This window comes from Oryzias latipes, chromosome 23 (genome assembly GCF_053564925.1).
Source record: "Oryzias latipes strain Hd-rR chromosome 23, Olatipes_Hd-rR_3.1".
NCBI classification, from domain to species: domain Eukaryota; kingdom Metazoa; phylum Chordata; class Actinopteri; order Beloniformes; family Adrianichthyidae; genus Oryzias; species Oryzias latipes.
Genome location: NC_136259.1, coordinates 19967053 through 19981890, shown reverse-complemented (window position 1 = coordinate 19981890; position 14838 = coordinate 19967053). Strand labels below are relative to the sequence as shown.

The 14838-nt window shown below is 35.6% G+C and overlaps 1 protein-coding gene across 4 annotated transcripts; it reads left to right on the top strand.

Moving 5' to 3' along the window:
- Nucleotides 1–1418: 1418 nt before the first annotated feature.
- On the top strand, nt 1419–12151 carry arfgap3 (ADP-ribosylation factor GTPase activating protein 3). 4 transcript variants are annotated; one of them, XM_020714057.3, is made up of 17 exons: nt 1419–1610; nt 3142–3260; nt 4286–4358; nt 4460–4591; nt 4687–4767; nt 5020–5079; nt 7146–7239; nt 7316–7375; nt 7452–7495; nt 7582–7733; nt 8873–9004; nt 9101–9226; nt 10001–10144; nt 10260–10386; nt 10606–10693; nt 11759–11883; nt 11979–12151. In XM_020714057.3, exons 1-17 carry the CDS (start codon nt 1542–1544, stop codon nt 11994–11996), a joined length of 1644 nt encoding a protein of 547 aa, XP_020569716.1. In that variant the 5' UTR covers nt 1419–1541; the 3' UTR covers nt 11997–12151. The 4 variants fall into 4 exon arrangements, with proteins under 4 accessions (XP_020569716.1, XP_011489479.1, XP_078797710.1 ...); XM_011491177.4 differs by having other exon boundaries at nt 7449–7495; XM_078941584.1 differs by lacking the exon at nt 5020–5079.
- Nucleotides 12152–14838: the final 2687 nt, after the last annotated feature.

The following is a 14838-nucleotide window of genomic DNA, read 5'->3' as shown; positions in this document are numbered from 1 at the left end:
CAATGGTTACTGTACTGTTTTTGGATAGCTAACAGAATAAGAGTAGCCTGTTAGGTTTAACAGCACACTGCACTCATACTGCCAAGGAAGTTGTAACCATTATCATTCACACACAAAGTTATTTTCATACATCAGAGTAAAAAGAAAATGTATACAGCACAATATACTTTAGAATAAAAACACAAACAAAAAACAATGCAACGAGGGAAGAAACGGCGTGCATGTCTCAACCATCCCCTACACTGATCTCCTGTAATATCCTCACATGCAGCATCCATTGCATGGAGCAGGGACCTCTGATCTTGAGCCCGATGCTCAAACACTCTCCACCTCCAAGCGGAGAAAAACACCTCAATAGGATTGAGGAAAGGAGAGGTAGGAACACTATGACCATCCTTGGATGAGTAGTGAACCTGGCCCTGATGAGCGGGCCACGGTGGAAATTCACATTATCCCATACAACACTGTAACATATAGTGGTAGGCGAGGCCCTACGAGACCTCTCTCATTTTCAGGGATAAAATCAAAATAATAAATTTATCAAATGTTCCAAGGGAATAATATATGGTATTCATGGTATTATGTTCTTGACTAATTTTGACAATTGAATAGACTATTGTGCATGTGATGACTTACACAATGAAATGACTCATTTTGGAGCGAACAACCATTAGACTGAGAATCAACAATCAGTTTAGATTAACAAGATCTATTCACTTGGAAATTGTGCTAAATGTGGGCTACCTGTACTTAATCATTTGCAAAGATGTACTGAGACATTGAGACATGAACTAAGACATTCGCAATTTGATTAAATTAATGAGAAATTCCATTCTGTTGTGAACAATTGCCAAGTGGTTTGGAGGTTTGTCCATGTTGTTTTGAGAATGTCATTTCTGTTTCAAGAAATGAGCCAAACCAATTGAGAAAAACTGTAAAACCTCTATAAAAAACAAAAAACTAATCTTGATTCTGTTTTTCATTTTTAAGAGAATACTGATCACAAAACATGAATGCTCTAAGCAAAAAGTAGGGCAGTAGAATTATTTATTTTGTAAGTATACTTGAGTATAACTTTAGCAAGTATACTTTATTGTAGGAAGAATGCTAACTGAAAACTTCTTCAGACTAAATTAGACACATTAGTTTTACCATAAATAGATAGTATTAAAAAAAGTAAACTTCCAAGTATTTTTCTCCACTTTAAGTAAAGATTGGGTATACTGGTAGACTCCAAATAATATACTGAATAAAATTTTGAGTACATTTATAGAAATTATTTTAAAATGAGCAGAAATGTTTCACAATGTGTCTTTTATTTATCCAATAAAAAAAAATCGTCAATTGTGGCTATTTGACTACATTACCCAGAAGTCCACATAACAATAACACAACCACGAGCCCTTTCTAGCCAATCAGAAAAGACTGTGATGTTCCCTGTCTGACGTGTCACATTAGGCTGTTATTTGGAGAAACACGGTGGTTGTTAGTTGCTAAAAAATTCAACCGCCGGACAGGTTTCCCGACTGTGAATAACAACAATGGCAGAACCAAGCAAACAGGACATTTCGGCTATTTTTAAAAGACTTCGCTCCATTCCTACGAACAAGGTGAGGGTCCCTGAAAAATGGTAGCTGGTGATGTTTTAACTAGGAAGTTAAAATCAAGAAACTGACGCGTCGCACTTTTTTTTTTTTATTATCTCTAAAACGGGGCTAACCTTAAAATCATAATTTACGGTTATTCGCTAAACATGACGTCGCTGTAAACACTTGTTGAACGCTGTTTTTAAGCTAGTTGACTCAACTAGCTGTAAACCATATGTTAGCAGCATTTTTTGACCGTTTTCATCAGCCATGTTTGTTTGGGCTCAAATTTGGTTCAACCCAAACAATAGAACATGTCACTGCGGACATCCTTAATGACAAGGAAGTCGTTAAGCCTCAATGTTTTATCGTGGCGATACAGAAACTAGAAAATTAGCCTCTCCTGCATCTAACAGCTGTTCTCATCTCACAGCCTTCCATTTGGTTTTTTCTTGATTGTTTTTGGGTCTTTTGACGCCAAACAAAGAATATCAATTATACTATTGGTAAAAAAAACTGAACGAAAAATGTTATTAAATTGATTAAAAGTAAATTCCCCTCCACTAAATGTAAAACACATTATTTCTAGGAGTGAAATGATTCATTTTAACCATTCGATTCATAGAATAATTTGTGGATGATTTGATTCATAGTCTATGTTGGTTCATTTTGAATGATTTGATCCGAAAACTCCAATTACCTGGTTACTGAACAGTTCAGGTGAAGTTTTCCAGATTCCTTGTATTTCTTGCGAGATAATCAAGTCCACATATAAAAATACTAAAGCAAATACTTATTGATAGTTTCATTGGTGTCTCTTATGACTGGGAACATTTCTTTTAATAAACAAAATGCATAAAAATAATAGTTTTTATCAATGGAACATGTCTCACAAACTGCATGCAACCCCGTTATAACCATTTTATCATGGAAGAAGAATATAGCAGAGAATCGCATTCTGGATGTGACATCATCAAACAGTTTTCTAAAAGAATGACTAGAACACAGGGATCTCCTCTCTTATCCATCCATCCATCCATCCATCCATCCATCCATCATCTGGGTAGCAGAGGCAGCAGATGCCCAGACTTCCTTCTCACCCGCCACTTCTTCCAGCTCCTCTGGAGGGACCGTGACACATTCCCAGGCCAGCTGAGAGACGTAGTGTCCCTTTGCAGCTTGTCCTGGGTCTTCCCCGGGACTTCCCTTCTAATTTTCGTGCATAGTCTAGATCTAATGTCTCATCCTAACCCTTGCAACCCTGTTATGCATATAAACAAAATAAGACAATTGTTAATATTAGTTTTTATTATTTGTTGTCTGCTGTGTTTTTTATACGTTATAGTAAAATAAACCTCGATCCAAATGGTATGTTCCAATATTTATTGTACTTGATCTATTTCATTTTGAAATGATCTTATAATGGTATTGGTCGATTTGATTATCAATTTTCAAGATTGATTAGGGTTGGATTGTAGAAATATCAATCAGTTGATTGATTAAGTTGATTAATCGTTACACCTATATTTATTTTAGTTTTTTCTTTTTGTTGTAGGTCTGTTTTGACTGTGCTGCTAAAAACCCCAGCTGGGCCAGCATCACCTATGGTGTGTTTCTCTGCATAGACTGCTCTGGGACGCATCGCTCTCTGGGTGTTCATCTGTCCTTCATAAGGTTTGTTCAGGATGTTGCCTCAGTCTGGATGTGGGTCAGAACTGAGTACGTAGTCTTTGTGTGTTTAACTTTTATTACATAACAGTGATCCTGTTTCTAATGAAATTATAAATATTTATTTTTTTCTCTACATTCTTTAGATAACTTTTTGCAGAAACCTTTTAGATAACTATTTTTTTGGCACAAAAATATTTAGTTTAGTTAAAAGTTGTATAGATTATTCATTTGATATAAAAAAAATTTTTTACTTTTTGAGTATAGACACCTTTTTTCTATTTAAAAGCTAATTCAGACTTAGAACAATTCTTCAGGGGTTTGAAAAATGGAATAGCAAATGTAAACGTAACAATTAGCTAACTTTGTAACAAATTTTAGCAAGATAAAAAAAATTGCCACTAAGGTTACAGTTTTTTTAGTTTCAGTTACTTAATTATCAGTCTCATTTTTTTCTCTGTAGATTATACATATTTGCTTCCAAATCGGTATTTTGGAAGTTTTAAATTGAAGTTTAAGGAGATGAAAAATGTTACATTCATCTTCACTTTCCTTAAATTTTTGCAACCTTTTTGTGAATTGTAGCACAAGTCATCGAAGGTTGTTTAACTATAGCAATAAATTTGGGCTCTTTTATCCATCTGTCTATTAAATTACTTTTGATTTAAGTGGTTTATCTAACCCCTTAACGCCTGAATTTATTTCCATTCATGGAAAAGAAAATTGCTTATTTTTGTCTTTCATGCTAAGTTTGAAGCCACAGTGGTTTGATGCATATTTGCTTCAATAGGCATCGTGTGGTTTATACAAAAAACGAAAGTATAACTGTAATTACCCTAAAGATAAATATTTAAATGTAACAAATCTAACATTTAGACCAAAAAATCTAATCAAATAAAATAGTTTTTACATTGCATTTTAACTTGAACCAAAGATTTCATTCAACAATTCCCATAAATATATAAACTATCACAAATGTGAGTTTATTTAAAGACAAAGAAATTCTAAATTGAGTGGAACTCCTCTCACAGGTCCACTGAACTGGATTTTAACTGGTCCTGGTTCCAGCTAAGGTGTATGCAAGTAGGAGGCAATGCTAGTGCGGTGAGTAACACAGAGCAACACAGCAGCACATTATCAACACTATCCCATGAAGTTTTTAGCTTCTTCCCCTTTTTACTAAATTATCTTTGATTTTGTGACAGATTGCATTCTTCAACCAGCATGGCTGCACGTCCAGTGCTGCCAATACCAAGTATAACTGCCGAGCCGCGCAGCTGTACAGAGAAAAGATAAAAGCGTTAGCCACGCAAGCCACCAGAAGCCATGGCACAGAGGTGATGGAATCACACGAGGTTCTGCAACACGGCTGAACCCGTCTGTAATAATTTAACACCTAAACTGAGTTGGACTGTTCCTCTCTTCACCACAGCTGTGGCTCGACAGCCAAGCTCCGGTCTCCCCAACGTCACCGGATGACAAGCAGGTGGATTTCTTCTCTCTTCATTCACAGGTATGAAAGCTGCGTATTTCAGGCTCAACGTATCTTATGTGTGCCAGAAACTGCAATGATGAGAGCGTATGACAAAAAAAAAAAATTAAAACCACTGGAACATTTGTTGAAAGACCAAATAGAAATGCTAGTCATTGCAACAAAACAGAATAGGGGCCACAAACTAAAGATAAATGGATGTTCTACCATAACTTTGTGGGAACATGTGGAATTTTTCTTCACTTTCAACTCTTAAATCCTGTGGTTGCTTAGTCACCGTTGCTGGAGCCAATCCAGTTACTGTTGGACGAAGGCGGGGTTCACCCTGAGCAGGTTACTATTCCATTGCACACGCATACACATACACACACACACACACACACACACACACACTCTCTCTCTAGCGCACACAGCACACACATGCACACCTAGAGACATTTTAAAGATATCAACTATCCTAAGAAGCAAGTTTTTGGACTGTGAAAGGAAACCAGAGTGCCTGGAAAAATCCCACACATGCACAGGGAGAACATGAACAAATAAAGGTCCCGACAGGATTTGAACCAGGGCCTTCTTGCTGTGAGGCAAGAGTGCTAACCACTACACCACAGTGCTACCGCCTGTCAATATACAATTCTAATTTTAGGAATATAGGTGAGTTTTAAGTTAAACTTCTTCATCCACTGTTGTTTTTTTATTTATTTTATTTTTATTTTTTGGGTTTTAGAATTGTAGTTTGGATATTTTTTCCCACTACTAGTCAAATTGTCTGTACCAGCTCAAACGAAGGATAACCCGATCTGATCATGTGATCAGATATTGGCTGTAGTGTCAGACTCAATCAAAATCAAATGTTGTACCCCGATCGGGGATCAAATATTTGTTTTATTATTCTTTTGATCAGCTCTATTTATTTCAAGCTTATTATTACGGATTAATAATCTGCATATCATGAACGGATCATGACATTTTATTGCCATAAAGCACAGCAGAATACGGCACCAGGCTGAGCAGGAGGCGCACAAAAACAGTTCAGTAAAGTTGGCGGGATAATCACAGATTCATATCTCCAGGTTCAATAACTCTTTTATAAACGTTTTAAACTGACAGCAGGTGTGTATATTGGTTTGCTTTAACGCAAACAACGACCTACAAAAGCCATTTATAAATATACATGTCTTAATATATTTTTTATGAGAATTGAATTGAGAGACAGCAGCAAGACGACTGCCAAGGTAATGTCACAAAGTGCAAGCTCATGAATTAATCATGAATACTCATCATCATAATGATGCTACAGCAACAATTTTGGAGCATGTCATCATTAATTTTTAAGAGTTTTAATGGCGAGATGAATCACATAAGTAAGGGTGAATGGCAGACGAAGTGTGCATTATCAGAAATTAGTTCACTCTGCGTCAGATGGTTCAGGCTTCCACGGCGTGTGTTAATTTCTGATGATGCACATCTTGAAGGGCATTAACCCGCTCATACCATGGTCGCTTACAAAAGAAATAAATATTCAATCAGTTTTTAATACTTTATTCTTGTTATTTTTTGGTTTGGATCGCATTTTCTCAAAAAACGGACTATTCACGGACTATCATGTGATGAAGCTAAAGTTTGTAATAAAGAAGCTGGCGCAGTGATACAGAACATTTAAGATATGTGACCGGAACTTCCTTTTTGGCTGTGCATTATCAATGTGCGTTTTCACTTTTTAACGCACACCCAGCAGCCAATCAGAATAGAGAATTCACCCAGACCTCGGTATAATTACAAATATTTAGTACTTCAGAAGATCCTGAAGATCCTTCTGAATAAGCTAGAGTCATCAAACTTTCTCACATGAATAATTATCACTTATTTAATACTATTTAGTTATTTTTTCTAGTTGGTGAATACAAAGTTGAGGAAAACCTGAATCTGTTAATGAAATTTCAATTTTTAATGCATTACATGAGTATTTGATCAGGACTGGATATCGGCAGTTACTTAAAATTAAATGACTCTCAATCTTATCGGGGACATAAAAACCTGATTACGTGAAATCTAATGGAAAAATTCCTCTCTTTTTTTTTCTATGTTAACAAAATATTTTTTTTGTGTTCATTTATTTATCTATGTCCTTTAAGCAAGATTTCTGAGTATGCTGAGAGATCCGGGGGGGTCGTATCCCTTCAAGCCCCTGTTGCCCTGGATCATGCCCTGTTTAGGGAAGAATTTCTTCTTAAACGAATGTCTGATTAAAAATCTAATCTAAATATTTAAATCTAATCCTAATGTTAGTGTGGAAAGTTACCATCACCAGCCATTGATTCTCAAGAGAAACTTCATCTAAGAAGATGATGCCATTTTTTCTGTGTGTTTTAGAACTAATGTTTTTGTGTTTTCTCCAGACCTCTCCTGATAACCTGAACTTTGACAAAATGACTCTCAGCTCCTCAACTACAAAAACATCTTCAACTGTGGAAAAAGACAAAGACCCAAATGGTATTTTTGATTGATCATAGATTCCAATTTTTGTTTTTTCTATTTTATGGTCTGCTAACATACCTGTCACTTTTAGGTAATGTAGAGAAGGGTCCCAGTGTGGAAATGTTGAGCGTTTCTCCAACAGCAAACCTAGGTCTGTTCATATTTGCTTTAAAATTGAGCCTAAATTCAGCTGCATGTAGATAAATGGTTTCATTTTTCCTCAGAAGCCTCCTCTTTATTCAAGAAGAAGCCAGCAGGCACCAAAAAAACAGTATGCACAAAGTCATATTTTGCAAAAGTATATTTCTGGTAGATCTATATTTTTGTCAGATGATTGATGTGTTTGTGGACTTGCAGTTGGCAGCTAAAAAAGGTGGTCTGGGTGCCCAGAAGGTTAGCAGTCAGAGTTTCTCGGAGCGTGAGAAGAAAGCTCAGGATGCAGACAAACGCCGAGAGAAAGACGAGAGCTTCACTGCTGCCAGGAAGGAGATCGCCTCCGAGGAGTCCATGTACGTTTCTGCTTGTAATAAAGTTATACCTATTTGAAATGTCCTTTTAACCCAGCGGTCTGCAACCTTTGTGTTCTCTGGACCTAAACCCAGAGACAGCCGCTAAGTTCCACTTCACTCTTTAGAAAATTACACTTTATGTTTTTGTGGCCACTAGGTCATTAAATAAAATAATGTTGCTCTTTAAATATTTAGAATAATTAAAATTCTTTGAATTTTAACTACTTTTGATAAAGCACATACAAGTTCCTTTCAAAATAAAATGCACCCTGTGTTAAATAATTTTTTGTGCTTTTGCAGCAGATTTAGTAAAAATGTAAGAGAGTCAAACATCAATGTCAAACATTTTCTAGGACTTTGGAGCACCTTCATCTTTTTTCTTTTACCGTCGGTTATAAACATCACAACATTGATCTAGAATCCATTAAAAAAAAAAAGAATAAATAGACATAATAAACCACTCTGAAAATAAACTAAACCTTTAAACTTCATTTTGCTCAGGCATCTGACATCAGCAAACATCTTAATTAACGAAAACAAATGGACCTAAACTGCAAAAAACAATTATTTATTTAAAGCATTAGGATTTTCTTCAAAGAGCCACAAAGGAGGGAAAAAATGTGGCTCCAGGGCCTCAGGATGCAGACTTGATTCACAGTTACTGCTGCGCAATCTCAATATTTTGTAATTTTTTTCTTTATATTGCAATTTTTATTTTCCCCTTTATTTATTTGTTCATTTATTTACAGCGCACTTTGTTCTCCATCCTTATTGGCTGTATGCCATTTCAATCAATCGACTCTGTATCGTGTCTCCTGTGCAGAACTCAGCTTTCCAAATAAATCTTCAATCAGTAGCAGATTTAAATTTTTATTCTATAATACTGGATTTATTTTTCTACAAAGGTTTGAATTTTGAGAGTGAAATGTGAAAATATTAAAGTCTGTTTTTAAAATAGTGCATGCTATAATAAATCAAATTCGTTTATCATAGGTTATTTTTAGAACGTAACCCCTGTGATAAATGAGGGACCACGGCATTCCAATAACCCAGATTTAAATGACTTATTATCTGAATATTCCCCAAACAATCGATTGTTTGGGGAATATTTGTGACTCGTCTTCTCATTTCGTCCTCAGAGCTCCTTCCCTGCGACTGACCTATAAGGAGTTTGAGCAGCAGAAGAAGCTTGAAGATCACAAATTGAAGGGATTGGAAGGCAAGAAGAAGGAGCAAGTGGACAGACTGGGCATGGGCATGGGCATGAGGAGGTTTGATGATGGAGGCAGAGATGCAAGGTTTCAAGTCCAACATGTTTTTCTTTTTTTGTGTATCACTGTCGTCTCTTTTCCTGCTTGACCCTCTAGTGGAGTTTCTCACTCGGTTACATCTGAGATGCACACCATCCAGCAGGAAAGTCCTCTTGGAGCCAAAACGACCAAAGCGCGAAGATTTACTGATGACGATGAAGATGAAGGTTCCTTCAGTTCAAGGTCAATTCAAAGCTGTTTGTACTGCAGCTCAGATTACGGTTTTGCTTTGGAAACTGGTCTCTACAGTAGGAACTGTCTTTAAAGTCCCACTGCCATCATCTTTGATCTAGTTTCAAATTATGAATACCGGTATGCTTTTTTCAGACAAAATAAAAAGCTTTTTCTAGGAAATAGTTTCTGCAGAGCGGCAGGAGAAATTCAAATGTTGTGGATAGCGCTGTTGGCACGGAGCAAATACGCCCCCACTTCCTGTCACCCACCTATTTACATGCTCTCCCACTAGCTTACAACCCCTCACACCCATAACAGATCAAAAAAGACGTACATGGATCTAGTCGTCTACGGGAGGATGTATCAGAGCTTGTGACCCGCTTAACCTATTTTTTTTGTAATAAATACCATCTTTTTCAATTGGCATTTTTTCGTCTGCTCCTGATTCACAATAATTTTTTTAATCTATGTCCTCCTTCATGAGAAAAATGACATAAGAACATGTTAAAAACACAATTTCCATCAAAGTGGGTCTTTAAACAACTGTTTACAAGTCCAAAAACTAAAATGAATCGAAACAGAGAATTCAGAATTCACCCTTCTGCTGTTAATTTTTCCCATAAACCTGTTTTAAGATTTTGTCATGTGTAAACCCAATGAAAAAATAATAAATGCACAATCAAGGTTAGAAAAATTGTCACCATATCTGAAAATATTTGTGCTTTTGAAGCTTTAATTATTGGACATTGTACAGTAGAATGAATATTACTTTCTTGTTTTAAGGTCTCTCTCACGCTTTGAGGACCAATCAGACATTTTCTCTTCACGCTGGACTGATGGAAGTGATGGCGGAGGCTGGATGAAGGAGAGCAAGACCCCGGAGCCGGACTTCTTCATGTCCTCCACCATCACTTCATTTGATGACAGGTGAGACGGTTCTCAGGAGCTTAATGCTGAGCATAAATGGATACATTTGGTTCTTTTCTGAACTCAAATAATGTTTTTAGAAAATGCAGATGATGTTAACTATGAGTTTCATCAGGGCTGTGGCCAGGAAGAAGTCGGAGTCGGTGCCGGTCTCAGATTCCGAAGAAGCTCGAAGGAAGTTTGGAAATGATGTCAAAGCCATCTCATCCGACATGTACTTCGGAAAACAGGACGACTCTGAGGTACATCGTACACATAGTACACAAAAGCACTTTACAACATTTACTTCATGAAAGTTTGTAGAAGTTTAGGCCTGTTTCAAAGAATAGGTCACAGAATGTGAGAGTTAAATAGTTTAGTTTACAAATTTTTCATTTCAACTTTTTGAAATTTCACATCAACATTTTTAAATATTTCTTCTTTTTTTTTAAACTTTATTTCTGTCTCCGTTATCTTCTTAGTATGAAGCCAAAACTCGTCTGGAGAGGTTTTCAGGAAGCGCCTCCATAAGTTCAGCAGATTTGTTTGATGACCCAAAGAAGCAGACGGGTAAGCACAACACTTCTCCTCTAACTTACATTTTTGAGGAATGTTTGAATTAAATAAAATAGTTGTGTCCTTTCAAACCATTTTCAAATTTCCTATTCATCCTAATATAACAGCCTTGACATTCCAATTGCTCCTAATAATAAATAATTGCAAATATACCTGCAGAACACACGCAAAGCGCTGAATAGATTAAATTGAATGACTGTCAAGTGGAGTTGGATTAATTGCTTGAAAGGGAGAAGAAAATTTATCAAATCTATTCTAATCAAACTTTATTTTTAAAGCACAAAGTGCACTACAGACTTAAAACTAAAAATTAAATTGAAAACACAAAGATTCTCCACAACTCCCTGCCCCCAACATAATGAAGCAGGTAATGACCCTTGAAATGATATTTTGGAGAACTATCCACACCATCATCACAGAGGTCGTCACCCCTGATCAACGCCAACCGCCAGACCTGTGAGGTCAGACTGCGATGACCCCCGTACCACCAGAGGAACCGGTCACTGAGCGGAGGAGATTAAATATCAAATGAGTAAATGAGTAGGCCTTGATGAAGTAAAAAATCAAAATGGTCACAAAAAGCAGTTGATCATGCATAAAATATGATTTACTTCGCTTTTTTTACACATAGTCCCCATAATCTTAACATCTGTTTAAAGTTATTAATACTTTTTTCAGTCTAAGTGCAGAAAATTGATTATGGATTATCATTAGAATAAGTGATTTCACTATTACACATAACATGTTCTATAGCAAAAATGGAATCTTATCGATTATTACCAAAGAACCCGGGAACATTTTTCTTCTGGTCTTTTAAAGTTAATTTGACAAATGTTCTTAGTCAATTCATTTTGGAGAGCCCCAAATAACAGCCACATAAAAAATTAGAATAAATAAATGATGATGATCATCTAAAAAAAAAAAAAAAACAGCTGCCAAATTTGACCCCGTGGGATCTCCAGGGTCTAGTTGTTTGATGCAGCTGCGTTTTTTTCTCCCATGGCATAAAATCTACAACTGACGTGTTTGTTTGGGGTTTTTTTGCGCTAATGTTCACAGGAAGCTCGTACCGTCTGACCAACATGCTGCCCAACGCTCCTGACATGTCGCAGCTCAGAATGGGGGTGCGCTCAGTTGCAGGAAAGCTCTCCGTAATGGCGAGCGGCGTAGTTAACTCCATACAGGTCGGTCATGTTTTTTACAAATCAAGATCAAAAACCACCTCGTCTCCACGGCCCAGTCTGTCCTTTGAGGCTAATCTCTATTTATTTTTTTTCAGGATCATTACAATTCCTAAAGCGGAAAACTCTTGTGAAGATGTTTGGGAACTCACCAGGGAGAGACCATTTTTCACCGCAAGTCATCAGATTTACCGAGTTATTTACACTTTCTTTATGTTTTGGTTATTAGCGATTATGTATACACATTAAAAATATCACTTAAATCAGTAAATCTCTGAACTTTTGTGAAGTTTTCCCCCTAGAAACGCTGAAGAACGATGCATGTTGTGAAGACTTGAATTCTGTTTTGTTTTCTTTGAGTTTAAGAAGTGGAAATGCCGTTATGGACCGTAGGGTTTAGTGGAGGATTGACAGAACTTTAAACTCCGGATGATCAAACTCCAACTAATGAAGACAATCCTTTTAGTGAACTGAATGATGGATTCACAGAAGTTTCAATGAGACCTTTCTGTCCCGAAAGTGAACTTACATTTGCTCCTCCTTTTATTTTTGAAAAAGTTTGGCGGGGCCGGTGCATTTTTCCTTATCAAGTATATTACTTATGTAGCTTCTTCAGATCACAAAATTATTCAATTCTTTCAAATGCAGCCTTTTTTTTATTACAAAGCTTTATTTATCCAAAAGGTTGTACAGATGGTAGCTGTACCAAAGAAATAGCTTGTGTTCTTAGCCTTTACTTCACATCTGCATTGACATAAATAGTAATATTTAGATAGAAGACTTTATTTGTAATAACTGCTATTCATTTATACTATATGCTTTCAATCCACATGCAGACATTTGTTTCCCCAATAACAATAATAATTCCAGAGAAACCAGTGATAATCAGGATGGAATAGAGTAGAGCTATTAGAATTATTAATCAGACGCCTCCCTTATCCCTTTCAGTTGACGGGTTCTTTTCTTTGTTCATTGTCTTCAAATACTTATTACTTTTACTTTTAAACATCATTAAAATTTTGGATGGTAGTACAATGATACTAGGTTATTTGGGGAGTTGTGTGGTATAGAAACTGACAACATCACACAGTTTTACAAGTTTGTATTGCAAATTTCCTCTAAATTTATATATAAATCCTTTAATTTCTGTAGTTTCTTTAATAACCACTAAAGGATGGTTATTTGGACTCTTCTGTTAAAAGGTTTAACTTTATCACAAAGATAAACATATAGTCCAGTTTCAAAAAGATTGTTATTGTTGTATTTATTGGTAGAGAACAGAATTATTCCTTTGAATCAGCTGCTTTGTTGATTTCAGATTTATGCAATTGAAGGAGCATGTTTCTTTAATTAGCAGATGGGCAGACCATGACGTTCTATTTATTCCTGGTTTCTATTTTATGAAAATTGTTGAGTTTTTATGGAGTAAACCAAAGTCAACAGAATATAGTTAGGATTCAACAATGTGAAGATGATTCTTTTACTCCAACCGAGCATAGTGGGATGATTACAAGCTCTTGGTACTTTTTTGGCATTGTTTACTTTTGAAAAACTGTGTAGATATTTAAAAAGAAGTAAAAACTTTCCACTTTTGTTTCTTTATTTTAGTGCTGAAACATAAAGAGATCACGGCTCAGTACCCCAACTGCAAACAGAGTGTAAAAGGCTAGAAGATTTTACATTTATTTTTATTTTTATTTATTCTATTACTGAGAAGATTTCAGTGATAAGCGTCCCTGCTCAAGAGAACCAAAAAAAATCCACCTCAAATAAAATTTCTTTTTTATGGAACTTTGTTGTCGGTCCTTGGTTTACTAAAATAAAAACTGTCATGATAAAATGTATGTTTGATTTATTTATCAATATGGGTCCTCCTGAGTGTTTTTGAAATAAAAATGAAGCATTTTCTGACAAACTGGAACCTACATTTTTAATTCTAAAGCATCTTTGACCACAGCAGTGACCGTAAACGCTTTTAAAAATTTTGTAACCTCTCTGGATGTTTCATTTTTTTCCAGGCTGTTTAGATTTTTACTGTTGCCTCCATGGTTAGTATTATTTTCTTCCCTGGTTACTCTTCTAACCAAACGTCTCCATGATCACTCCTGGATTGTAATATCACTTCATTGGTTTCAGTGTTGGGAAAAGCTCTCAACGCTTCCTTCATTTTCCAGGAGACTTTCAGGTAACACTACTGTTGTAGTTGGTATCAAAAGCAGAGTTTTACTTGACATTATGTTATTTGGAAGATCAATTCTGTGTTGAAGCTGATTTGTAGTCTTTTTCTTAAGCTATAAAGGAGTTCATCAGTATAGGTGGTTACTCAGTCCAAACTTTAGATTTTCATCACATTTTTGTTTTTACAATTTTTAATCTATATCAATATTTCCATTCTACGGAGCCCTGGACATGACATTAAAAAAAGTTCCCTCATATGAATCATTTGTGGCCACTAATTAGTATTTTGTCTGCCCAAGTTAGTAATTTGTGGCAACAATTTAATATTTTGTGGCCACAAATGGGCATTTTATTAGCATTTTGTTTGCACAAATTAGCATTTTGCAAACACAAACTAGTATTTTCTGGCCACAATTTTGTAGCAGGAAGTGAAGATACTAAAATACCGTCTTGTGGCCACAAAAACAAATTTCTGCACACAAAATACTAATTTGAGTTAATATCACACTAAACTACCAGCGTTACTTTTGTATGTCATAATATACTGGGCAGAATTAAACAATTATTGAAGTGATAACTGTAAAGTTTAAATGGTTATAAAGTACTACAAAAAATATTGTTACCATTTAAAGAATCCCTTTATTTAAGTCCTAATTATATATTTAAATAACCAATTGGTAAATTTTCCAAGCAATATTGAATTTATCATAAATATTTAATGAAAGTTATTTTAAAAATGTGTTCTAAGGTGTGGTAATCTGGAAAAGTGAGAACTCAAAA

Bases quoted from the DNA above. Each gene is read 5' to 3' on its own strand.
- arfgap3 (XM_011491177.4), top strand. From the start codon at position 1,542: ATGGCAGAACCAAGCAAACAGGACATTTCGGCTATTTTTAAAAGACTT. The intron at 4,768-5,019 runs GTATGAAAGCTG...GTGGTTGCTTAG, and splicing joins TCTTCTCTCTTCATTCACAG to TCACCGTTGCTGGAGCCAAT. The intron at 10,387-10,605 runs GTACATCGTACA...TTATCTTCTTAG, and splicing joins GAAAACAGGACGACTCTGAG to TATGAAGCCAAAACTCGTCT.